Source organism: Loxodonta africana, chromosome 22 (genome assembly GCF_030014295.1).
Source record: "Loxodonta africana isolate mLoxAfr1 chromosome 22, mLoxAfr1.hap2, whole genome shotgun sequence".
Classification (NCBI taxonomy): Eukaryota; Metazoa; Chordata; class Mammalia; order Proboscidea; family Elephantidae; genus Loxodonta; species Loxodonta africana.
Genome location: NC_087363.1, coordinates 37,712,338 through 37,738,815, shown reverse-complemented (window position 1 = coordinate 37,738,815; position 26,478 = coordinate 37,712,338). Strand labels below are relative to the sequence as shown.

General features: G+C 51.9%; 1 protein-coding gene across 4 annotated transcripts in view; it reads right to left on the bottom strand.

Annotated features, from left to right (window-relative positions):
* SLC6A6 (solute carrier family 6 member 6) overlaps positions 1-26,478 on the bottom strand; it is a 93,731-nt gene that overhangs the window by 24,027 nt on the left and 43,226 nt on the right. For all 4 annotated transcript variants that reach the window (XM_023547868.2, XM_023547869.2, XM_023547871.2 and 1 more), the window contains 4 exons: positions 22,903-23,142; positions 21,190-21,324; positions 19,183-19,426; positions 6,797-6,929 (listed from right to left, as the gene is read on the bottom strand). In XM_023547868.2, the coding sequence (XP_023403636.1) occupies positions 6,797-6,929; positions 19,183-19,426; positions 21,190-21,324; positions 22,903-23,142 (752 nt within the window). The remainder of the gene's footprint in view (positions 1-6,796; positions 6,930-19,182; positions 19,427-21,189; positions 21,325-22,902; positions 23,143-26,478) is intronic.

Here is a 26,478-nt window from a genome sequence, read left to right as displayed (position 1 = left end):
CATCTTTTTATTTAACATGTGACATGTCCAGGCAGTCTTTGTGCCTGGGATAAGCTCAAAGGGGCCTGGCCGAATGGACAGCCACAAGCCCACTTTGTCCTCAACAAGGCCCCAATGTTGGTATGCCAGCAGCTCAACTCAGAGGAGGACCCGAGACTCAGCTGGTCTCAAGGCCTAGCTCAGATCATCTATAGAGGGCAAGACTTGAACCTAGGGCTCATGGAGGGCTAAGCACCTTGCCCGGAGCCCAGGCACAAGGTATTGTACTTTACCAGTGAGGGGACATGCAGAAAGCTTGTGTTGGCATTCTGAAATGCTGAGACTGGCTGTCAGAGTCCCTGGCTACCTCTGAGGGCCTTGGGGACCTGGGAACCAGGCAGAGCTGCTGCACAATCAACAAGTCCATTTTACAGGTGAGGAAACTGAGACCCAGAGAACAGGAGGAAGATGCTCATTGCATTGAGGCCCCTGGCCTCTGCCTGCCCCTGCACAGCACTTTTGGAGCTCAGGGGCATAGCACATGCTGACAGGTGCTGAGAGAGCCCCGAGCCTCACCTGTCTCACATAGGAGTCCCCCACAGAGGAGAATTTTCAGGCCATGATCCCTTTAAATAGAAACAACCAGAAAGGGGCTTTGGAAAAGGGCAAGAAGGATGCTCTCAAGTCCTGCCTGGCCTGCTGCCCTCAGCCCAAAACACCAGCCAGCATTTACTGGACACTTACTATGTGCCTGGTCCTATTCCGCGTGCTGTAACTTCTACGTTCACTTGATCCTGCCGTTAACCCTTTTAGGCAGGTTTTATCACTGTCCTTATTTTGTAGGTGAGAATATGTAGGCCCAGAGAGGGTTCATCACTTGCCCAGGGTCACAGAGCATGGAAGTGGCAGAACTGGCCACTCGGCACTGCCTCCCAATGGCAACAACAGAGCAATGACAACGCTCAACTCTTTCAAAGCCTTTCGTGTCTGGCCGTTTATTTAATCCTCCTAATGACCCGAGGGAGGCCGAGCTCCCCAAGTGCTAGAGGTTGAGAGCCCTGGGTCTCGATTACAGCCCAGTGGCTGGATGGCTGCAAGACCTTGAGCAAGTTATGGCCACCTCCCTGGGTGCGTTGTTATTGTGACGTGGGGGTCTTGGCCCGATGAGCTGAGGTTCCCTCCGGCTCTGTCGCTCTGGGGGAGGAGTACAATGGTTGAGAGGGCCTGCTGGGGGCCACCTGGACCTGCCACCCACTAGCTGTGTGCCTTGGCCTCAGCTTCCTAGTCTGTGCAATGACAGGGCTCACCCCACCTGCCACCTGGCACATAGAAAGTGCCACTGAAACCTCAGTCATTACCACAGTTGTGACAATCCTATATGGCTAAGAGGGGGCTCCCACCCCTGCCTCTCCCTGGACATTTTTCCTCCCTCTGGCCTCAGTTTCCCCAGCCAGTCTTACTTTCTTCTTCTCCAGGCAGGGCACCCGCCCAAATTCCCTAGGATGGGAAGGCAGTTGTGGAGGTCAGGGACAGGCCAGGAAGCCCCAGAAAGGGTGAAAGAAATAACACCAGCCCAGCCCCACAGCCTGCCCCTCCCTTCCTGCAGACAGGCGACCGTGTCCAGTGTCCACCCCTGGGGCCCTGTACGCTGAGCCACGCCTGGCGGCTAGTGAACAATAGTGGCTGAAAGTGTCCCCACGCTGGTCCCCAGAGGGCTGCCACTTCAAAGCCAGCTGGGGCCCCATGGACTGGGCAGCCCAGGCTGCAGCCAGCAGCTCCGTGTCAGGGACACAGGACTGGAGCTAGGAATGCGGGCGGCTCCTTGTTTTCATGTATTTAACACATTGAAGAAACACTTATGCGGCACTTAAGCCTTGCACATATTAACTCATTTCATCCTTGCAGCACCTCCAAGAGGTAGCGGCTATTAGTACCTCCATTTCCTAGACAAGGAAACTGAGGCCCAGAGAAGTGAAATCATCTGCCTGAGGTCACAGGGCTGGCAGGTGGCAGAGGTGGGATTCCAATCCAGGCCGCCTGGCTGCACAGCCCACATGCTGTGTGTGTGTGTGTGTGTGCGCGTGCGCGGGCGTGTGTGTGTGTGTGTGTGCATGCGTGTGTGTTGTCCTTCCCCCAAATTCAGAGCTGGCAGCCCTACCTGGTCACACCACCTCAGCCGCTTCTTCAGAAAGCTACCCTTGTTTTGCAGAATTTGGCACTCCGCGGACAAGCCCCTGAGAGGCATGTTCTCAACTTTTCTGTGACTCCCCCGGGATCCCGGCAGGAGACGCGGTGGCAGCCGCTGCCAGGGGGCCTCTGGCGGGTGGCCCAGCAGGCCTTGCTACAGGACATGGTATTTTTCCGCTCTTGCTGGTGAACCTCCAGGGCTCTTCAGAGCCCTCAGCCCAAAAGCCCTATGGCCCAATTGCCCTGGAAACTTGCAAGGACAACTTCTCCCCATTCCACAAGGACAGTGGGGAAAGGGTTGGCCTGGGAGGCAGGCAGGGGCTGGGCACCAGGCTCCAGACTGCCCCTGTGCTTCCTCTGGGGACAGAGCCCTGGGCAGGAGGGGGCTGAGATGGGGCCACCCGGGAGAGATCTGGGGGAGACATCACAAGGGGAAACTGAGGCTCAGAGAGGGAAAGGGACTTGCACAGTCATGCAGCTTGTGGGGTGGGGTGAGGGTACAGAGCTGAAATCCAAAGCCAAGTCTGTCTGGCTCTGAATTCCTCTTTGTTTCTAACCAGGGGACACAGAGTGGCCCCAAAGGTGACAGTGAAGAGGCCCCAGTCACAGGAATGTTTGCTCACTTATGAGGCTTTACTCCCCTTTGGGGCCCCAGGGCTGGACTTCCTGGGTGAGAGTCAGGACTTCTGTGCCCTACCCAACCACGTGCTCTGTGAGCAGGTCTGTGCCTGCCTCGCACCCTCCTGCATCCTCTGGCCAGTATGGGGTGAGGGCCAAGGCCAGGTGACCATTAGACAGTGGGGAGAGCATGGGAGCTGGCTGCCTAGGTTCAAATCCCAGCTTGGCCACCCATAAGCTGTGTGACCTCGGGCAAGTTAATTAACCTGTCTGGCCTTCAGTGCCTCCATCTATAAAACAGGACTAACAATTGCACTGTCCCCAGAACTATGTGAGGACTAAATGAGCTACAGAACAGTGCCTGGCACAAACACACTGCACAGAGTTTGCTGCTGGTATTATCATTATTTCTTGAATGAATTGAGCTACACCGTATTCTGGGGCCAAGTTTCAGACTCCCTAGAGGGAGGTACACAGTGATAGAAAGGCAAAGTGAGTTAAACTTGGGTCTTGCGCCTCCTGGCTGGGCCCTCCCTCCATCCACCTCCTGTGGGATGCAGTCTGGACCAGTGTCAGCCTGGCAGTGGGGCCACGGCCAGGATGAGGCTTTCCTGCTGCCTGTGGCCCGGGCTGCCGCCAGGGCTAGAAGCCACAGCCAGCGGTGGGCAGGCAGGCAGGCGGGAGGCCTCTTAGGCACGGAGAGCAAGGAAGTCTGCAGAGCCCTCACTGTTTGTCTTGGCTTCTCTAAGGCCCTGCAATTGTTCTGGGAACCACGCCTGCCCCAAGGAGGAGGGCATCGCTAGGGGTGGGTGGGAGAACCTCCGGTAAGTCACGTCTGTGCTGCACCTCAGTCGTGGGCGGGCCCCCCATGCTTTCAGCTTTGATTCCTATCCTTCCATTCACTCCATTTTGTCTCAAATGTCACCAACTGTTCCCAGGACACATCAGCTCCTCCATCACACTGGGGGCTCCCCAAGGGTCTTGGTCAGATACACCGCAGGGCCTCTGCACTTTCCGTCCCCTTTATCTAGAATTTTTTCCTCCAGATATCTGCCTGGCTCACTCCTCGTTTCCTTCAGATCTTTGCCCCAAAGTCACCTCCTCCAAGGGCCTTCCCTGGCCACCCTATCCGAAATGCACCCAACCCTCCCTGACCGCCTTCACCACTTTATTCATTTCCATAGCTTTTGGAAGCCCTGGTGGCGCGGTGGTTAAGAGCTACAGCTGCTAACCAAAAGGTCAGCAGTTCGAATCCACCAGGTACTCCTTGGAAGCCCTACAAGGCACTTCCACTCTGTCCTCTAGGGCTGCTATGAGTTGGAATTGACTTGATGGCAGTGGGTTTTTTGGTTTGGTTTGTCACCATCTGACTCCTGAATTCAAACCCTACCCCTGCCACCTGCCAGCCCTGTGACATCAGGCAGGTGACCTCAACTCCCTGGGTCTCGGTTTCCTCATCTAGAAACTGGAGGTAGTAATAGTGCCTACCTCTTCAAGCTGTTGTGAGGATAAAATGACTTAATGAGTCGAAAGCTCTCTGCACAGTGTCTGGCACACAATAAGCGCTAGGTAAGTGTTTGTTCAAATACAGCAAATACATGAGCTAGTCACAATCTGACTCTTCCCTCCAGGCTGTCCGTCGGCTTCTGAGGACAGGGAATTCTGTCTGTTTTGTTGGTCCCTGCACACCCCTGACCCTATTCCTAGAACAGTACCTGGCACATAGTAGAGGCTCAAAAGCCATTAGCGAAGAAGTAAATGATTATGTCTCCAGGCCCGGTGCTCCGCGGAAACTTCCCAACAGATGCACTTCTATGTGGGGAAACCGAGGCGGAGTGAAGAAGGGAATTAGCGTTTGCTGAACTGTCTGCTGCAAGCATTGTGCTAGGTACTTAAAACGCCTCACCCTAACCCCCACTACAACCCACTTTACAGATGAAGAAACTGATCTCAGAGATGAGGGAGTGACCTTGGGCAGATTTGTGACTACTTAACCTCTCTGAGCCTCAGTTTACTCATCCTTCAAAGAAAAGTAAGAACATTCATGGTTTTCTCCTAAGACTAAGGAGGAAATGGGGTAACAGACAGTGTGGGAACAACCTGTGCTTCCCCTCTTCCTGCCTGTCCCAGGATCAGGGACAGTGTTATCTGGAGCCTCTTTGGGTGCATGCCGAGGTTTCTGAGGCTTGGCCTGCTCCCTTTCCAGACGGGCTTTAGGATCACACTGTTGCTCCGCCTGAAGGCAGGCAGAGGGGTGGGTGGTACAGGACCCACTGTCCAGGACATTCCCATTTCACCCTGCAACCCCAGGGGCACAGCTCTTGCAAAGTGCTTGGGTCTGCTCAGATCAAGGATTTCACCGCTGAGGTGGCTTTTCATCCAGGGCACGGTACACACCTTGATTCTAGATTCAACTACGGGGCTGGGGCAGCAAAGACCCTTTCTCCAATGCCTATCACCGTGGCTGCAATGCCACCTTCAGATATTCTTTCGACCCTTCAAGACTTTTTGATCTTAAAGAGATTTTCCCCCTATCAAGATGCAACTATTTCTGAGAATGGTGACTCTAAAGGCAGATGACCGACACCTTGCTATGGGTTATACCTTGGGTTAGGACTCACACCTGGCCTTTGGCATCAAAAGCACCACCCTATCAGCCAGTAGCTAGGTTATCAGATCTGCTCCACTCTCACGAGCACCATTGTTAACAGGTAACATTTTCACTGTTGCCAATACACCAATTAGACCTAAAACCTTAGTTAAAAAAAGAAAAAAAGCCAAACCAGTTGTCCCAACTTCACCCCATTGCTGCAAGCCCGTCGTTCTGTGCATGGGCTCTAGGGCCAGAAAAAAAAAAAAAAAAAGACGTCATCGAGTTGACTCCAACTCAGGCGACACCATGTGTCAGAGTAGACCTATACTCCATTCATTAGGTTTTCGACGGCTGTATCTTATGGAAAGGAGCCTGGGTGACGAAAATGGTTCCACAAAAATTCCGTAAAGACTACAGCCAAGAAAAGACTATGGAGCAGTTGTGCTCTGACACACAGAGTCACAAAGAGTCAGGGGCAAACTCAACGGCAGCTAATAACATTCTTACGGAAGTAGATTGCCAGGTCTTTCTTCCACTGTTCCACTGGGTGGATTTGAACCACCCCAAAGTCAACCTTTTAGTTAGAAACCGAGGCAAACTGTTCGTGCCATGCAGGGCCCTTAAAACCTTAATTACAAACTAACATTTTGATTATCAGTTACCACATTCGTTAATAGCTAACACCATAGGCTATGTAATATATTCACCAGCAGCAGATATCTGTTATAGCCGATACCTTGGCTAACCGCTAACATCTTGTTTATTAGCTAATGATTTCATTATCAGCTAATACCAGTAGTTACCAGATAAAATGTTAGTTAAAAGATAACTCAGTGCACCTTGAATGAGCAGCAAATATCTAAGTTGGTTCTTCTTAAACCACAGTGTGCATTCAAACTATCTGGGGACCGAGTTAAAGGGCAGATCCTGACTCTGTAGGTTGGGGGTGGGTCCCTGGGTCTGCATTTCTGACAAGCTCCCCCGTGATGCTGGAGCTGCTGGTCACCACACACTTTGCGAAGCAAGAGTCCCCATGTCTGCTAGTAGCTCAGAATTAGCAACACAGCTGCTGGCTAACCTTGTTACCAGCTAACTTACTAGTTACAACTACTCTGCTTTTCTGCTAACACCTGCCTTGACTGCCAGCACCTTGACGTGTGCGAAACCTGTGGTGTACTGGAGCTGCTGGCATGGCTCAAGAGTGGACTGCTAAATTTTCAGGGATTGTGCAAGCTGGTTGTGAAGCCATTAATAACTCGAAATGAGACATGATGGGAGTAATTTACACCATGAAATGGGCAAGTTCTATAAGCCAGGGCTCTTTTATTTTTCGGAGGACTGGTTCTCAGCACACCACTGGCCAACTCCCTCCTGGAGGCTCCCTGCTGAGGGCAGGGGAGGGACAGAAGCACGACTTACTTTCCCCGTGGACTTGACGCCCTTCCAGATGCAGAAGAAACAGACCAGCCAGACAAGGAGGAGGCAGAGAGCGAGGTCCCACTTCAGAGCCCCAGGGCGGTCGATTCCAGAGGACAGACTCAGCACGTTGCGCCTTTAAGCAAACAGAAGGAGAATCAGTCAGTGCGGGCTGGGGCGTGCAGACCAGGGCAGGGGGAGACAGACGTGGCCTGCAGTCCAATAGGCTGAGTTCAGATCCTGACTGAGGCGCTGAATTTGTACAAGCCACTCTACCTCTCCAAGCCCTGGAGTCCCCATCTGTCTCAGGGACATGTCACAGGGTCACTGAGAAGTCAAGAACGGGATGGATTCAGACTCCTGAGTCAGGCAAATTTGAATTCAACCCAGCCTGGCCTGGAGCAAACCAAGTAACCCCTAAGCTTCAGCTTCCTCATCTGTAAAATGAGTACTGTATGGCCTCAGCAAACCCTTCTTCAGCACCTGAACCCAAACCAAACCCACTGAGTTGAGACATTCAAGCAAGATTTTTGTTCATAGGTGTGTTCTCAGCACCTAGGATGGCACCTGGCACATAATAGGGGCTCAATAACCATCTGTTGAATGAATGAAAGAGCTCAGGTGGAATGAACAACAAATGCGAGCATCACTTTGGGCCAATCCACGAAACACTCCCAATAATGAGCCTTAAAAGAGCACCTGGGTGGTACAAACGATTAACATGCTCAACTATTAACCAGAAGGTTGGAGGTTTGAGTCCACCCAGAGGCACCTCAGAAGAAAGGCCGGGTGATTTACTTTCAAAAAAATCAGCCATTGAAAGGCCTGTGGTACACAGTTGTACTCTGACACAAATGGAGTTGTCATGAGTCGGAATTGACTTGATAGCAACCGGTTTTAACGAGTCTTAAGAAGGGGCAGCTCTCTGAATTTTCCTTGCTGGTCACAGCAACACCTGTGGGTCCACCTGGAAGGGTAGGATGCTGCATGCTCAGGATATTGTTGGCGATAACAACAAGAACAGCCAGCTACTGCCAGCTTGCTAAGGCCTTTTCAGTGTATCTCAGCTGATCCAAAGAGTATAGGTTATTTATCCCATTTTATAGATGAGGAAAACTGACGCTGAGAGTCTCAGCTTGCCCAGGGTCACACAGCCAGTAGGCAGCAAAACTGCTGCCTCAAACCCAGGCCTGCCTGACTCCAAAGCCAGCAGTGCTCTCTCTATGCCACACGGAAACTGATATAAAAATAAAATAAAGCCTTTAAAAAGAGAGCTCTCTCTAGCCTTCTGCTACGGCCAGGTGGCCTGGAGCCCTGGGGTAGGGGACACCCTGTGAACCTGGCTGTCAGCCAAGCACATCCCACTGTGACCCTGCCAAGCACGTGGATCTGGAGGCTGCAGCAGCCTCAGAACAACAGCAGGTCCCCATTTAGCTTGCAGCCCCTGGCCTTCGATGTGCCCCAGGACATGGTGGGCAGGGAGCCCGGGGCCTCTCCATGAATGAGCAGAGTGGGAGAAGCAGCTCCCCCCCACACCTCTGCACCCTCCCTAGTGGCCAGGTGCTCCCCCACTAAGCTCTGAGGCTCCGGGAAGCCTTCTCCGATGTTTCCTCCAACGATGACCAGAAGGGGTCCCTATCTGTCTTCTGCACTGCCCTCTCACTCTGAAGGAAGTCCATTCTCTCCTGAAATGTCTACCCTGCCCACCGGCCTCTGCACCCAAGGATACGGCACACAGTAGGTGCTCAGTTAATGCAAGAGGCCCACTCGTGAGCTGGGCAAGCTGACTGAGAAGCTTATGCCCCTAGAGCCCTGCTTCTGACCCTACCCAGCCTGGAGCCAGTGAACATGTCACCTCTCCGCTCTCCTCCAGCACCACGCTGGACAGACAGGTGGTGCCCCTGCTGACAGGGGGAGGGGAAGGCACGATGCAATGGCCTGTGCCGTGCGCCTGACTGACTACAGAGGTCCCCCCAGACACTGAGTCACACCCTCGCTCCTCTCTTGTTGGCGGCAGGCCCTTTGTAGTGGCTCATGGCGCCATCCAGGAATGTCTTAGCTCATTTTCTTGGACTCGGTGATTCCACTTTCAAGACTCTCCTACAACTATACTTGCACACGTGGGCAAAGACACGGCGGCGTCTACCCAAAGCCATTCATCCCGGCATTGTCTGTAAGAGCAGCAGATCGGAAACAAGCCAAGTGTCCCCTCAAGGGGCCCATACAGCACGGAGCAGTACACAATGGAATACTACATGATGGTAAAAACAATAGGGAAGGGCTCCTCGTACTGATAAGGAAGTGTGTCTCAAAGATAAAATAAGTGAATAAAGCAAGGAGAAGACCAGTACATATGGTAGGCTACCCAACGGCACAAAATGAGGGGGATACACATTTGCACTTGACTATGCATGGACTGGAAAGGGTCAGCAGTTCAAATCCGCCAGGCGCTCCTTGGAAACTCTATGGGGCAGTTCTACTCTGTCCTATAGGGTCATTATGAGTTGGAATTGACTCGATGACAATTGGTTTTTGTTTTTTTTTATGCATGGACTGGAGCCCTGGTGGCAGAGTGGTTAAGAGCTCAGGTGCTAACCAAAAGGTCAGCAGTTCGAATCCACCAGCCGCTCCTTGGAAACCCTGTGGGGCAGTTCTACTTTGTCCTATAGGGTCGCTATGAGTCAGAATCAACTCCATAGCACACAACACGAGTGCCAAGCACTGAGCTAATAATCACAACAGTCAGTATTTTGTTGCTGTTGTTAGCTGCCATCAAGTCGGCTCCAACTCACGATGACCCTACTCACAACAGAACAAAATGTTGCCCAGTCCTGTGCCATCTTCATGATCGCTGGTATGCTTGAGTCCGTTGTTGCAGCCACTATGTGCTTTGAGTGCCTTCCAGCCCAGGGGGCTCATCTGCCAGCTCTGTATCGAACTGTATTCTGTCGTGATCCATACAGTTTTCATTGGCTTATTTTCAGAAATAGGTCTCCAGGACTTTCTTCCTAGTCTATCTTAGTCTGTAAGCTCTACTGAAACTTGTTCACGATGGATGACCCTGCTGGTATTTGAAATACCAGTGGCGTTGCTTCCAGCATCACGGCAACATCCAAGCAACCATAGTTCAACAGGCTGACAGATGAGTGATGAAGTCGGTATTTACTGAACGTTCGCTATGTGCCAAGCACTGCTCTGATCACTCCACGTGGGCCAAGTCATTCATCCATCTCTATTATTTTTATTGCTCCATTTTACAAATGAGGAAACTGAGGCTCAGAGAGGTTAGGTGACTGGCCCACGCAGCTCAGATTTAAATCCAGGCAGTCTGGCTTCTGAGTGTCAGCGCCGTAGAACGCCGGCCTTCATGTTTTACATATACCAGCGGTTCTCAAGGTTGCTTTGATGACTCCTAGGGGGCCCCTAAGAAACCCTGGTGGCGTAGTGGTTAAGTGCCAAGGCTGCTAACCAAAGGGTCAGCAGTTTGAATCCACCAGGCGCTCCTTGGAAACTCTATGGGGTAGTTCTACTCTGTCCTATAGGGTCGCTATGAGTTGGAATTGACTCGATGGCACTGGGTTTGGTTTGTTTTTTTTTAAGGCCCTCTTAGGGGATCTGAGAGGTCTTGCCCTCTTAACTACATATCTGTGTGAAGCCAGGTTTTCTTCATATGCTTTAACCAAACACCAGATTAACTACAGAAGCAGATAAGAGAATCCTATAGTTGTCTTCTGTTAAGTCAGACATTGTGCATGGACTACTCCAACTCGACGGCAGTGGGTTTTTGGTTTTACTTTTGGCAGGGTACACAAACCACGTGTCATGGCTGCCTCTCAGGAGGTGACACGGTGGCAGGGGCATGGGAGTGGGACTCACTTTTCCATTAATATCTTTTTTTCTATTTAAACCTTTTAATGTGTACATATTCCCTTTATAAAGACTATTTTAAATGTCTAAAACGTGTTTCATGGGCCCTGTACATGTCCTGGGAATGGGATAAACGCATCTCCCTGATCAGGGGCTGTCAGGACGGAACTCCACACAGGTGGAACAGAGGTGGGGGGCGCCAGGTCAGACGGGCCTGAGTTTGAATCCTGGCCGAGACCCTCACAAGGTCCTTCCCCTGTCCTCACCCAGAGGCAGACCAGGTCCCTGTGGGCCCTGTAGCACGTGGGGGCACTCAGCAAACCGCAGAGTGCCGTGCCCAAGGAGCCTCCTAATCACTCCAGCAGGAAACAGGCTGTTACCCCAAATCCCTGGTCCAGGGCCCCAGTGCTCCCCAGGACTATCTCAAGAGCCTCTTCACTGGCTTTCCTGCCTCCACCATTGCTCCTGACAGTCTGGTCCCTCCCCTGCTCAACACCCTTCCATGACTCCCACCTCCCTAGTCTACCAAAGCCCTGCAGATCTGTCCCGTTCCTCTGTCACCTCCCTGATAGGGTGACAAAATACTCTATCATTCAGACCCAGGTACTTCAGTGGAAGGGGAGCCTATCAATGGTGATGTCAGGACAACAGGGGTTAACTGGGATTGTCCTGGGCAAACAGGATGGGTGCTCATCCCATCTCTAACCTTGTCGCCCATGCTGCTCCCTTTACTTCCTCCTTCAGCCAGTTTGTTGTTGTTGTTAAGTGCCATCGAGTCGGTTCTGACTCACAGTGACCCTGTAGGACAGAGTAGAACTGCCCCACAGGGTTTCCAAGGAGTGGATGGTAGATTTGAACTGCTGACTTTTTGGTTAGCAGCTGAGCTCTTAACCACTATGCCACCAGGGCTCCTTCAGCCACACTGGCTTCTCATATCATCTCTGAATAGGTTGTGTAGGCTCCTGCCTCAGGCTCTTTGCACTGGTTGCTCCCTCAGCCACACATCGCATCGTTCGCACACTCTTTTCCGTCAAGTCTCTGCTCAAATGCCACTTTCACAGAGCATGTAAGAAGCATGTCTGTCAGCTCCACAGGGGCAGGGACTGCGTCTGTCTTGTTCACTGTTGGATCCCAGAACAGCATCTGACACGTAGTAGGTGCTCAATATATAGCTGAGTGACCTCATTATACCCATTTGGGTGATGAGGAAACTGAGGCTCAGAGAGGTTTAGGAATTCACCTGAACTCACCTACATAAAAATCAACCCTGGGGCAGGGTTCCTTTTTCCTTATGCCACCCGAGGGACCAGCCAACCCGTGTGCTAGTCCTATACTGCCTTTCTCAATGGCCCCAGCCTCCCAGGCATCCTCACACCCCTCAGACAAGAAGGACAAGCCCGAGAGGTGAGCTGCATTCTTGTCCAAGAATAGTAATGATTCATTCCAGGGCAGGATCCAAAAAAGAACTGCCTGGACGCCTGTTTTGAGCCCGCCGCCCTGCTGCCGTCCAGCCGGCACTCAGAGATGTAAATACGTCCTCCGAGTGGGCCAAATCGTTTCCTTTTGACTGTGGTCCAGCCGTTTATTGGCGATGGCTCTCCCCTGGAGACCGGCAAAGGCAACAATTATAAAAACGTCCGTCCACCAGAGCACGGAGCAGCTCAAGGCTCGCACTGCTGTCCCCCTTTCCGACAGCTGCAGGGGAAGATTGGCTGTGCAGGGCTTGTTTGCAAATATGACTCATTTCTTTGATTCTAATAAAGTCTAATGATACGTGCTGAACTCCCGAGGGCTTTGGAGGAGCCGGGGAGGAAGGCACGGCTCCGGCCTGATGAAGGGCATTGGGCCAGGGGTAGCTCCGTCTGTCCTCGGGGGCCTGTGGGGAAGCAGGGTCCTTGGGACAGAGGCAACCCCAGAAAGCAGGGACCGGGGAAGAGGGATGCGGTGGGGGCTGGGGGCAGAGCTGTGCTTCCTCATCACAGAGCAATACAGAGGTTAATTACAAAGCCAACGTGAAATGGCAGTCTCTGGGGCCCAGCGGTTTCTCATGGGGACCTGGAGAAGGATGTCTCATCTGCTCCTGCTGAGAATGGTAGATCAGCGTTGGAGATGGGGTGGGGTCTAGGCTGAGAGAAGACCCCACAGTCACCTGGCAGTGCAGTCACCCAAGTGGCACAATGTTACCTGTGTCTGGGGCCTGGGCTCTGAGGTCTTCCCTGGGCTTATGGCTGGTGGGAGGGAAGGGAAGACACAGACAAGGTTGACTGAATTGGGGGGTCAGTGTGGAAGGTCAGAGCTGAGAGCTGTACCTCTTCTAACTGGGAATGTGACCTTGGGCAAGGCACTTGACCTCTCTGGGCCTTGGTACCCTTATAAACAGTGCCTGGACGCCCTGTCCTAGGCCCTTGCTCGTCTGAGCTCATTAATCCTCCAGCAAGGCTGTGAGAGGTTGGGGCCACAGTGTGTCCAGTTCACAGAAGAGGATGCTGAGGTTTGGAGTGAGGAGGTGGCTCACCAAGGGCATGTAGCACGGAGGAGTAGAAGCCAAGGCGTACAGCTGGGTCTCCCTCCTCCGGGGAAGTGGAGCGTTACCCATGGTGGCTCCACTACCTCCTCTCTGTAAACCTGGGAGGGGGTGAAGGGGGCCAGCAGGTAGAGTCACTAAGAAGCAGCCAGAGAGGAGTCCCAGTTCCAACCCTGCCTCGTTAGCACTGATGCCCAGGGAGAACCTCTTGTGCTCCATCGGTCAATGTTTGTCAAAGGCAAGGTAGGGCCAGGGATCTAAGCATCTGGGGCAGGTAAAAGAAGGGGAATGAAGCATCGGTTGTAGCTGGGTGGGCGGGGGCAAGGAACTGGAGACCAGCCCAGAAGAGTGACCTTGCTGCTCTGCAGCCCAGCTACGGTTCCAGCAGGTGAAGCTGCGATAATGTCTGGGCAGCCCTACCCAATGGAGACCCCGAGTTACAGTCATTGCAGGGTTGCTGGCTGTTTTCAGGGGAAATCATCTAAGGTAAGGTTCACATCAAAGAGAACCCACGCTCACTGATGGCTGAGCCCCCTGGGGCCCTGTACATAGTCAGTGCTTAATACGTGTCCCAACATCTCTCTCCTACGTGTGGATTCCCTAAGTAACGTCCAGAGAAACAGATTCCATTATGTCACTTTGTTCTCATATGCCTTTCATGGATCCCCCTCTTACAGAGCAAAGTTCAAACTTATCAGCCTACCCTTCCAGGCCCTCCCTTATCACCAGGCCTCAACCTTTCTCCCTGGCTCTACCTCTTGTCACCTTCCCACAAGTCTGCCTAACTCTGGTCAAACCAATTATTTGCTATTCCCAAAAAGTCACATGTTTTCAGAATGCTGTGTCCCTGCATGGGCTGTTTCTTCTGCCTATAATGTCTTTTTTCTGCCTGGTGAGCTCCTGATCATCCCTCAAAGCCCAGTTCACATGGCCAGATGGAGAAACAAGGTCAGAGAAGGGTGGTGACCTGATGCTCCAGGTTGCAGAGTCTAGTGGACGCAGACATGAAGCTAAGAAGAAGGATCAGCACCAGGTGAGCACTTACCTTGTGCCAGACACTGCGTCAAAATACCCTTGCTTAACCCCTTCTGGCAAGGTCAGGTCATAAAAAAAAAAAATTTAAAAAAAAGGTCATAGTGTGCAGAAAATCACGAGAGGGCTTTGAGTGGTAAATGACCTGTCCGGGCTCATATCTGATTAGAGAGCTGCAAGGGTAAAGCAGGAAGAGCAGCAAGGAGTCAGTGCTGGAGTCCAGGAGAGCAATGCTGGGGTCCCCCAGTGACGTGGCAGCACAAGCAGGGAGAGAAGACACACTTTGAAAACAGAGCCAAGGGGATACGTGCACTGAGGGTAGGAGCTGAGGTAGGAAGAAGAGTTTTTGGAAGATTCCTAGATATTTTCCCAACTTAGTGTCTCTGCCAAGACTGCCTGGGTGGTGCAAACGGTTAATGAGCTCAGCTGCTAACAAAAAGGTTAGAGGTTCTAGTCCACCCAGTGGGGCCTCAGAAGAAAGGCCTGGTGACCTTCTTCTGAAAAATCATTCATTGAAAACCCTACAGAGCACAGTTCCCCTCTGACATACATGGGGTCGCGATGAGTCGGAGTCAACTCCACACCAACTAGTGGTGGAGGTGGCAAAGATTAAATAAAAAGTGGAGCAAATTCCTAGCACCGTGCTCTTGGTGGTCAGTAGTTATTCCACATCAGTTCTCCTTCCTTCTCAATGCTTCATGCAAAGAGAACAGCAGGCTCCTGAAGGCAGGAGGCCACCCTCCCCTGGCCGGCTCACCCCCACCCACAGTGCCTGGCTCGGGGCTGGAATGAGCTGTTTGACATCTCCTTGTCCCGTGTCTGGCCTCGGACTCTCCATTCACACAGGCTGCAGGACTGGATCTTTCACCGAAGTCTCCTTCCTGGGCTCCTTCTCTGTGGACCCCAGTCCTCCCAGGGTTCTAGAAAGATGGCAAGTTATTCATGGACAGTCAGGTGGTCTCGCGTGGCTCTGCTAGAATCCGGGAGTGTGCAGGGCACAAAGGCCAGATGGGAGAGAGGCCAGCGCCAGGCAGGCGGCCAGCGTGCTGTGGACAGAGCAAATCCATCTGGATCGTCTAAGGGACTTGGGAAGGTGCCTGTGGAACCAGGAAATGTCCAAAGATAAACAACCATCTCAGCATCTTCTGTGCCAGAAAAGGAGGCGAGGAGCTCAGATGAGTACTATGGAAGGCAGGGGACTCAGAATCCCCCAGGAGGTCCCAGGGTGGGGGTGTGTGGGGAGAAATGGAGGTGAGGCCTGGGCACCCCAGAACCTCTCGTCTCTCACGTGAGCACCTTCCCTAAGACCACTCTGGCCTGAAGATCATGGGGAGGTGAACAGAGAAGGCGGCCCCGGCGCAACAGAGGGAGGGCCTTATGGGCATTGAAGAAGAGATGGTTCTTAGTCCTAGGTGTCAGCAGCATCCCCTGCCACTGTGACACTTCCACACATTTCCAAAGGCCCCTGGGGGCAGTTTTAACCCCTGTGAGGATATTCAATAATAACGACCCACATATGGAGTTTCTACCAGGCTCTAGGAGTCCCCAAGTGGTGCAAACTGTTAACACGCTTGGCTGCTGACTAATTCCGCCCAGAGGTGCCTCAGAAGAAAGGTCTAGCAATCTACATCCGAGCAACCAGCCGTTGAACATCCTGGGGAGCGCAGATCTACTCTGGCACACACGGGGTCACCACACAATGAAACCGGCTTGACTGCAACTGCCTACCAGGTTCTAAGGGCTGGCCATGTGCACTCTTGTTCACTCAGGCCTGCCCTATGGCCCTGGGAGGGCAGTGCTATGGTACCCTACTTATAGACAAGGACCCCGAGGCCCAGAGAGGTGAAGGCATATGCCCAAGCAGAAAAGACCCATGAAGGTATGACCCCAGGAAGTCAAGTCTGTGCCCGAGGTAAGGAGGCCCTGGTAGCCACTCACTAAGCAAACGCTGCTGTTTGGAGCCAGTGCCTTGGGTGAGTCAGGCCCTGGTTTGTCCAGCCTGTGCCAAGAACACCATAGAAAGGACAGGGCTGTGACCTCAGGCCCCATTCAAGTGAGAAGAATGAAATGCCAGCCGTTCTTTGTCTCAGCCTCCCTAGGCTCCAGGCCCTTGTAAACGCAGCTTGCCAGACAGTGGGGAGCTGAGGGGGCGAGGAATGTGCTTTTAATGCCCTCTTTGTCTGCAAGTGGAAAATATATACACAGAAAGTAGCCTCAGGGACCCATGGGCATATACTGAATGCCCACGTGTCGTAAGAGGGCCATGAGCCACCCAAATGAGGGCTCCACACCCAAGTGAGGGCAGCTGACCCTAAGCCTGTGACTTACCAGCCCTGGCCCAAAGTGTGGCTGAGACCAGTCAGGCAACTCCCTCCTCTCGGGGCCTGCTTCCCTGGCCAGGTTCTACGGGGTGGACTGTTGGTGTGATCAGCTGCTGTGCGGTCAGTCACAGACTCATGGCAGCCGCATGCACAATGGGATTAAATTACTGTGATCCACAGGGTTTTCACTGGCTCATTTTCAGAAATAGACCGTCAAACCTCTCTTCCTAGTCTGTCTCAGTCTGGAAGCACCGTTGAAACCTGTTCAGCATCATAGCAATATGCGAGCCTCCACTGACAGACAGGTGGTGGCCGTGCATGAGGTGGGTGCATTGGCCAGGAATCGAAACTGGATCTCCTGCATGGAAGGTGAGAATTCTACCACTGAACCACCACTGTCCCCAAGAGGTGGGCAAACATCCTGAAAACAGCAAAGCCACACAGTAAAGAGGGAGATGGTAACTAAGGGCCACCTCCTTCCTTTACAGCCTCCGGTGCCCCTGGCTCTCAGCCCTCCTCCTGAGTCTTAGTTCAGCCATTCCAGGGTTGAGGGGGCCACAGCTCAGTGCTGAATCTCCAAATTTAAGAGCTCATGAAGAGCAGGGAGTGTGATGTACTAATATACATTTTGATCAGCATCCAAACACTGCATTAGGACTTCCCCATATATCAGCTTACAAAGAACCAAAAAAAACCACCCAAACCCATTGTCCTGGGGTCGATGGCAACTCACTGCGACCCTATAAGACAGAGCGGAACTGCTCCATAGAGTTTCCAAGAAGCGGCTGGTAGATTCGATCTGCCAACCTTTTGGTTAGCAGCTGTAGCTCGCCGTAGCTCTTAACTACTGCACCAACAGGGCTCCAGCTTACTAAGAAAAACCAAAAAGCCAAACCCATTGCCATTGAGTCGATTCCAACTCACAGAGACCCTATACGACAGAGTAGAACTACCCCCATATGGCTTCCAAGGAGCACCTGGTGGATTTGAGCTGCTGACCTTTTGGTTAGCAGCCGTAGTAGCTCTTAACCACTATGCCACCAGGTTTCCAGCTTACTGAGAGTTACCCATAATTCAGACCTCCACCTCTGCCTTCATGGTGCTTGTCCTATTTGTATACCCCTGGCAGGGTTACTGATTAGATTGTGGCATATTGAAAAAACCGCCCATACTTCTCCACTCCTCTCAGAAAGAGGCAGAGTCTGTTATGGGCTGTGTTGAAACCCTAACCCCATACTTGTGGATGTAATCCCATCTGGAAATAGGGTTTTATTTGTTATGTCAACGAGCCCATGTCAGTGTAGGGTGTGTCCTAGACTTCATCACTACTGAGTTATGAGCAGCAATATAGACCCAGAGGCAAGAAAGCAGACAGAGGGGAAGGCATGTTATCTGACGATGAAGGAGGTAGATGAATCCACAAGCCCAAGAACTCCACGCACGGCCGGCTACTAGAAGCTGAAATAGACAAGGAAGAACTTTCCCGTACAGACACACCCTGAATTGGGACTTCTAGCCTCCTGAATGATGAGAAAATAAACTTCTGCTCCGTAAAGCCACCCACTTGTGGTATTTTTGTTACAGCAGCACTAAGTCACTTCTTGAATCTGAGTTAGCCATGTGATTCTCTTTGACCAACGGGTTATTAGCAAAAATGATGCAAGCAGAACCTTCAAAAGTCCTTCTACATTGGGACTTTCCTATTTTCTGTTCTTGGAATGCTGAGCCACCTGTGAGCAAGCCCAGGCTAATCTGCTGGCCACGTGGACCAGATGCCCCTAGAGCCCCAGCCAAAAGCCAGCCAATCCCAGAAGAGTTACCCTGATGACCACTGCATGGAGTTCCTGGACTCGTGGATTCATCTACCTCCTTCATTGTCAGATAGCATGTCTTCCCCTGTGTCTGCTTTCTTGCCTCTGGGTCTATGCTGCTGCTTATAACTCAGCAGTGATGAGGTCTAGGACACACCCTACACTGACATGGGCTATAGCTAACCGCAGACACATGAGGGAACCCAACCAAGACCAGAAAAACTGCTCAGCTGAGCTAGCCCAAACTGCTAACCAGCAGAACTATGAACTAAATAACTGGCTGTTGTTTAACGCCGCAAGCTTTGGAATGATTGTTACGCAGCAAAAGCTAACTGACGTACGTACACTTTTTGCTCTGTCTGCTCACCTTCTCACTTAAATAACTACTGCAGCTTCATATAAGCATTTTCCTCTGTGCAATTACAAGTCTGATATGTTATTTCTTCTCTAAAATACAATAAGAAGACCATAGCATTTTCAGACAATATATGTTTCATCTAAAGTAAGTGCGAGTCTGTATTTGGGAAACAATGTTCACAGTGATCCCATGGGGTTAAGAATGATTCATTTTGCTTACGTGACAGGTAAAAGAAGCCAAGGCTCAGAAAGGGGAAGTGACTTGCCTAAGGTCAAATGGCCAGTAACACAGTAGAACTGGAACTTGATTTCAGGCCTGCCTGAGGCCAAGGGCAAGGATATATCTCTAAACCCATGCCTCTCTCCCCCTAAAAGACAGCAACTCCCACATCCTTGGGGAGAAGATGAGGCAGTAGGTTGTCCCCTTTGCCCCCACACCCATGCCCTCTTTCCCTCCATCCACGAAGCCAGCCTTACTCCCAGAACTCGATGACGGGGGAGGTGTAGTTGGTGGTGTTGCTGGTGCCAAGGGCGAGCCACATGCTCTTGTTCTTGCGCATAGTGTCTTCCATGCAGTGGGGCGTGTTCCAGCTGTGGTTGCAGTGTGCCCAGGGCAGATCCGTCTGGAAGGAGTGGAACAGGTAGTACATGGCCCAGGCCAGGATGATGATGTAGTACACGTTCAGCAGGGACACGATCACGATGGAGGCATAGCCAATGCCTGCAGGTGTGGGCAAGCAAAACAAGCATCAGGAGAGAGGCTGGGCCCACTATGGCCACATACTCAGCTAGAAAGCCACAGCATCCCCAGGGGCCTGGGGCCAGAAGTGGCCCTTCAACAGTGACCAGCAAATTATGGGCGGGAAGAATGGATGATTGGATGGATGGACAGGTGAAAGGATGGATGGCTACATAAATGGAGTGGTTGGAGGAATCAAAAAATAGGTGGAAGAAGGGATAAACAAATGCATGGTGTTACGGATGGAATTGTGTCCCCCAAAAATATGTGTTGTAAATCCTAACCTCTATACCTGTGGTTATAATCCCATTTGGGAATAGGTTATCTCTGTTATGTTAACGAGGCAGGATTAATGTAGGATGTACCTTGGGTCCATCTCTTTTGAGATATGAAATAGATTAAATGCAAGCCAGAAGCCGAGATGGGGTAAGATAGATGCCAAGACACATGGAGATCTCTAAGAAACCTGAAGCAGAAGCTGAAGAGACAAGGACTTTCCTCAAGAGCCAACAGAGAGAGAATGCCTTCCCCTAGAGCCGGTGGTCTGAATTGGTACTCTGAATAGCCTCCTAAACTGAGAGAAAATAAAATTTCTGTTTGTTGAAGCCACCCACTTGTGGTATTTCTGTTAAAGCAGCACTAGATGACTAAGACAGATGGTTAGGTGGGCGAATGGTTGGTTGGTCAGAAGGATGAATGGCTAAATAAAGGGATAAGCTGACAGATGGTTGGTTGGCTGGATGGATAGATACCTGAATAGATGGATGTCTGATGGATAAATATTGGATTTGTTGGATGGGTGTATGGATGGCATTTGGCTGGAAGCTTGAGTGGATGAATGGATGGATAAATAATGAGTGAGCGAATGGGTAAAATGGATGGATGGATGGTTGCACGGAGGGATGGTCTAGTCATCGAATGGTTTAATGTAAAAAGTGTTCGATGGATGGGTGGATACATAGATTTACATGGATGGCTGAATGAGCAGACTCATACATACTCTCATCTCTGCCATTTATGATCATAGCTGACTACTTTATGAGTGTAAATGTCATAATGTTTAATAAAACCCAAAAAACCAAACCCACTGCCGTCGAGTCGATTCTGACTCATAGCGACCCTATAGAACAGAGTAGAACTGCCCGTAGAGCTTCCAAGGAGCACCTGGCGGATTCGAACTGCCAGCCTTTTGGTTAGCAGTGGTAGTCCTTAACCACTATGCCACCAGGGTTTCCTAATGTTTAATAAATAGCTACCATTAATTTGGTGCCTACTACATGTACGAAGCATTTTTACACGGCTATGTCATCTTGTCTTCATGGCAGCCCTATGAAGTAAGCATACTACTTCCATTTTACAGATGAGAATGTGGAGGCACAAAGAGGTTAAATGACTTTCCCAAAGTCACAAAGCTACCAAGAGGAGGAAGTGGGACTTGAGCCAAGGCTGAAAGGCTCCTGACCCTGCGTGCCGATTTCATCCTTCAACAGTCCTGCAAGACAGCACAGTTGGTCCTTGGAGAGAAACTACCATGTCCCAGCTACTCGCCATGCCTCCTTCCCCCTACTATTACTCAGCAGTGGAAGCAGCAGCACAGGTATAATGGATTGGCTGCTACCTTGTATCAGGCAAGGTGCTGGGCAATTTCATGAGGGTTCAATGTGCCTGGCAAATAGTAGGTGCTCAATAAAAACCTGCTGAACCAATGAACACCAGGGCCCCAGTGACTTCAGTCCCATACTCACCAGTGAACAAGGGGCAGATCTTTTCCCAGCAGGTGATACCCCCTTGGGAGGTGTACTGGCCAATGACCACTTCCAGGAAAAACACAGGCAGGCCGCCACCAAACAGGAAAATAAAATATGGTATGAGAAACGCACCTGCAGAGAAAACAGAGTAGGGCAAGAGTTGATCAAGCTGTGGCTGCCATGGGGCCGATGCTCCTGAGAACTGCAGCTAGAAGACACTCCCTCCCAAGCTTCTCTAGCCAACAGAATTCGAGAGAACAAGTGAACGACGTGAGGAACATGAGAATTCTGCAGGCCGTGCCCCCGTGTGGCTGGCATCCTCTTTGCAGTGTGCCCGTGACTTCTCAAATATTCCACGGCCTCTGAGTCTCTGCTTAAGCTGCACCTGCCTGCTTTCTCGCATCCATCCATCTGAATAAGCACCACTTAGCCTTTGAGACCAATCTCAAAAGTCACTTCCTCGCTGAAGCCTTCACCTCCCTTTATCCAGGACTGTCCAGGGCAGGAAGTTAAGAAGAACTGTCTGGAAGGGTACAGTGTTAAGAAGCAGGAGGCGGGTGTCTCCAGCCAGGGAGTGGGAGCCAGCAGAGGAACGAGGGGCAAAGAATCTGGGTGGAGCTCCTGCCTGGCCTCTACTGATGGTTTCAGCGGTTCCATGAACCCTTTGAAGCTGTATAACTTGAGTCTATGAGTATAAGCTTTGTTCTGGAGAGTGGCTAAGGCTCTTAGAGTCTCCAAGAGGCCGGAGACCTACAAAAGGCTAAGAGCCGGGCTCTAATACAGACTTGCCCCAACGTGGTAGCACATGGCATGCCCACTGCTGGCCCAGGGGCATATGTGGCTGGCATCAGCCCCCCTCGTTATATCAGCCAGCACGACTCTATTCAATACTGCCTATCTTTAACACCACAAACAGGAGATGTGTTAAAAGGGAGAGGAGTCTAGCTCAGAGCTTTCAGCAGGCCAAAACACACACACACACACAAAACCCCCTCAAAAACCCAAACCAAATCAACCAACCAATCAGAGACCTCATATTAAAAAAAAAAAAACTTCACAGCATTTTGTTTTTGTGGATGTCTTTTCATTATGGCAAACAATAGTGGCTTTCCATTTATGGGGGAAAACAAAGCTTGCTTTTGAACTATGTTTACTTTAGTTAAGTTAGAAAGCCTGTAGCCATCGAGTTGATTCCGCCTCATAGCGACCCTATTGGACAGAGTGGAACTGCCCCATAGAGAACAGCTTGTGGATTCAAACTGCTGACTTTTTGGTTAACAGCCAAGCTCTTAACCACTGTGCCACCAGGGCTCCTACGTTAGAAGCAAAAGCAAATACAAGGAAAGACATCAAGTAAGGACCCATCAGGAGGCGTGTGATCATGGGGAAACTTGTGCAGGGGGCATGTGAATAACTGTGGCTTGGGAGACATGGGTCTAACCTAGTCCCACCTCTTTGGAGATGGCAAACTCAAGAATCAGAGAGGGAGAAGGACCTGCTGAAGGTCACACAGTAAAACCCCGACAGAGCACCATCTGAGTTCACCTGTCTCGGAGTTGAGGCAGGAAGGGGTCAGGGCGGGGACAGGTTAAAAAACAAACAAACCAACCAACAACAAAAAAAAAACCCATTGCGGTCAAGTGTATTCCAAGGTACCCACGCTTGGGCCCCACTCATCCTCTCCCCTTCCTCGGCCCGGCCCCGGATTACCTCCACCATTTTTGTAGCAGAGGTACGGGAAACGCCAGACGTTGCCCAAACCGATGAAGCCGCCAGCCACAGAGAGCACGAAGTCGATCTTGCTGGACCACTTCTCCCTCTGCGGGTGCTTGCCTTCTGCCTCATCCTCGGGCCTCGTGCCTGGACTCTTCCCTGGTGATGGCTTCAGGATGTCCTTGTGGAAATCTTTCAGGCACTGCAGCTTCTCCTTGGTGGCCATCTCCTCGCCTTCTATGGGGACAAAACCAAATCCAGCACAAGGTCAGTTGACAAGGCATCACCACCTCTTCCTTCTCACCCATGGGCTGGCTCTGACCTGCCTGGGCTGTGGCAGGGGGCCCAGCTCTCCCGACTGCCCACTGCTCTGCCCACAACACCCTGGGTCATTTGGATCTCCTGGGATCCGGGACCTCATGGTTCAGGCTGGGGACACTGGGGACACTTGGGACCCACAGAATTCACAGGCTCCATTCCCTGGGCACCTGCTGAACAGATGCACTGGGGATCCTGAGGGTTACACTTCAGCCCGTAGCTACTAGCAGTTAAGGGATGAGAGTGTAAGGGGGCAAGAAAACTAGATTAATGGAAGTGGAACAACCCGAACAGAAATGAGAATGTTGACGCATTGTGAAGAATGTAACCAATGTCACTGAACAACTTGTACAGAAATTATTGAATAGGAACCTAAACTGCTGTGTAAACCTTCACTGAAAACACAATATTGAAAAAAAAAAAAAAAGAAAGATAAGGTATCTATCTGTCCCAGTGAGGGTTATGCCAAAGGGCTAGCCATCTTCCATCTGCCTCCTCTTCACCCATTCCCTGTCTGGCTCTGGAACTTGGGAGGCTGATCCCATGAATGCACCTCCCACCCCTAGGCTCCATGCCCTTGGCTCTCTGTTGGGTTCAGCCAATGCGAGGCCTCAGAGGAGGTCAGGGAGTGAGAAAACCAAACCCATTGCCATCAAATCGATTCCAACTCACAGCAACAGAGTGTAAGTGCCCCATAGGGTCTCCAAGGCTGTAATCTTTAGGGAAGCAGACTACCACATCTTTCTCCCTTAGAGAGGCTGGTGGGTTCAAACTGTCAAACTTTTGTTTAGCTGCTGAGGTCTTAACCACTGCGTCACAAGGGCTCCTTCAGAGAGTGAAAGACGAGGAGTATTTCTCCCCTACCACCCCCTGTGGTGTCACATGTTTCTGGTGGTAGTTGTGACCGTTCTTGACCACAGCCCTGTCGGTGGGTGGCCCCTCCACGGCTCCAGACCTCTCTCCAGATTCTGTTAAAAGCTCCCTCCACTGTACCTTCAGGCCTCCAGGTGTTAACAGCTCCTACTACTGCCAGGCTCTGGGTGCTGCATCATCGCCCCCTCTACTGGCTTCCCTCAACCCTGCCCAGTAAAGTCTCTGGAAGCAACTAGTCAGGCCCTCAGTGATCCAGCAGTCAAGTCTCCAAAGTCCTCAGGAGCTGCTCACAGCCACCTCCATCCCATCCCCACTCGGACACCACTCTAAAGGGGGCCTGCCACCAGCCAGGGCACAGCCGCCTCTTTCTGTGCTTCCTCAGGTCCCTGAGTCTGCACCCTCCCTGGCAGCGCAACCCTGAGGGCCACAGTCTCATCCAGCAGCTGTAATCCATGCCCAGAGAACTGACCAAGGCTCACCGGAAACACCAGAGGCCCAGCCTAGAGGGAGAGAACAGAGGACAAGGCTGGGTCCCTGCCTTTAAGGGTTTACCATGAAATGGCAGAGAACCATGGAGACAGAAAGGTGAGCTGAGGAAAACCAGAGCTACTGTGCCTACTTAACCCTCTCTGGGCTTCAGTTTCCCCATCTGCAAAATGAAGTAAATGACAGCAAAGGTGGCTGACTCACAGCCAAGCAGCCCAGGGCATAACTTGTTTGTCTTCATGATCCAAACTGGTAGCCAACTTGAAATAGCAGAAGAGTTAGTTCAGGGTTCTCTTAAAATACTGGAGGGTCTGGCAATATGGGGCTCCTACTTCCTCAGGGCAACCATCAGCTGGAGCTGATGTGGCCACTCTTCACGAGGGCAGCCTCAAACCAGTCCACCCATGTGACTGACTCGCCTGTCTGGTTCCAGTAGGCATCCAAGCTTGTCTTTTCGTCAGAGCACTCATCACTACCTGAAAATACCCTGTTCATTTACCTGTGTCTTTGTTAATTTATTCCTCAACTAGAACAGAGGCTGCAGGAGGGCAAGGACCTTGTCCGCCTGGTTTATTCCATGTCCACCAAGATGGCACATACCGGGTGGTCATGCAGGAGCTGATGGCTCACAGAGGGGAATCTTAGAGCAGGCAGTACCAAGTTCAAATCCCGGTACTGCATCCTGACTGTGAGCTTGGGTGAGCCCCTCAGCCTCAGGTGCTCCCTTCCCCTGCTTCCCAGCACAGGGGAGGTAGTCCAACATCAGCTCCTGTGGGGCCAGGTGGGGGCCAGACAGGGGCTGTGTAAGGAGTCCGAGTCAGGGCGTGTGGAGGGGACATGGGGACGGTGTGGGCCTGGCCACGGCAGCCAGGGCCATGTGGGGCCGTGCTAAGGAGCTGAGACATAGCGCACACAGAAACCCGTTTCCCCCACGTCTCCTTCCTCTCCTGGGGTGGGGTGGGGGCTCCTGATTGTTCAGCTATTTGGCAGCGAGCAGGACAAGAAAAGGTTTCCTGGAGGGACTGGCCACTCGCTAAGGCCTTGCCCAACCCCTGGAGTGCAGACGCGCGCCTCCGCGACGGCCCTGAGTTGGCACCCTGCGAGCCTTTCCCTGCCCTGCTCCCTTGGGGTGAGGCTTGGGCCTGGCCGGCGGCAGCTCCTGCAAAAATAGCCCGAGCGGTGTGGCGTGCGCATTGTTCCAGGGCTGATGTGCGCCTGATGGTTATCTGAGGGCTCATTGTGGCCTGCTCCACGGAGCATAATTGGAGGATGTAGGACTCAACTCCCTCCTCGTGAAGAAGTTGTTCAGGGAATGACCCCCGGGGCCTCAGCTCCCCAAAGGGCTGGTTCTGCTCTGTAGGAGCCAGCTCGGATCGCAGAGCTGGAAGGGGCTTCACAAGTTCAGCCAGGCCTTCAGATTTAAGGGGCCAGGGGTGGTGTCAGCTTCTTCTCACATTCCCAGTGAGGGACTCCCAACCTCACAGTAGGTCTTCCCACTAGAACTGGGTCTGCTTCCCTGTGGTGACCTGGAGAGGCCTGGCTCTGCCCTCTGGACCCCCAGGCCCACCTGCCACACTGGCACTCAGAGAATGTTCTAGAAACTTGGGAGACAGCAATTGCAGTTCCCTGAGACTGCTTTGCTCCAGGCTCTGGTTTCTTACAGAACACATTCTCCAGTCCCTGCCACTCTGGGCACCTCTTCTGGTGGGACTTGCCTCCCTGGCTCCCTTGGCTGAGCTAGGAAGTATGTGTGTGTTGGGGTAGGGAGGGAGTTTGAATGTGCAAGGCAGGGGCCCATCCTATACCTTGTGGTGTGGGGATCTCTCCATGCCTCGTTCCCACGGCACCCCGTGGATGTGCTCCACCTGCGTTGCCTCTGCCCTCACCTGGGCTTGC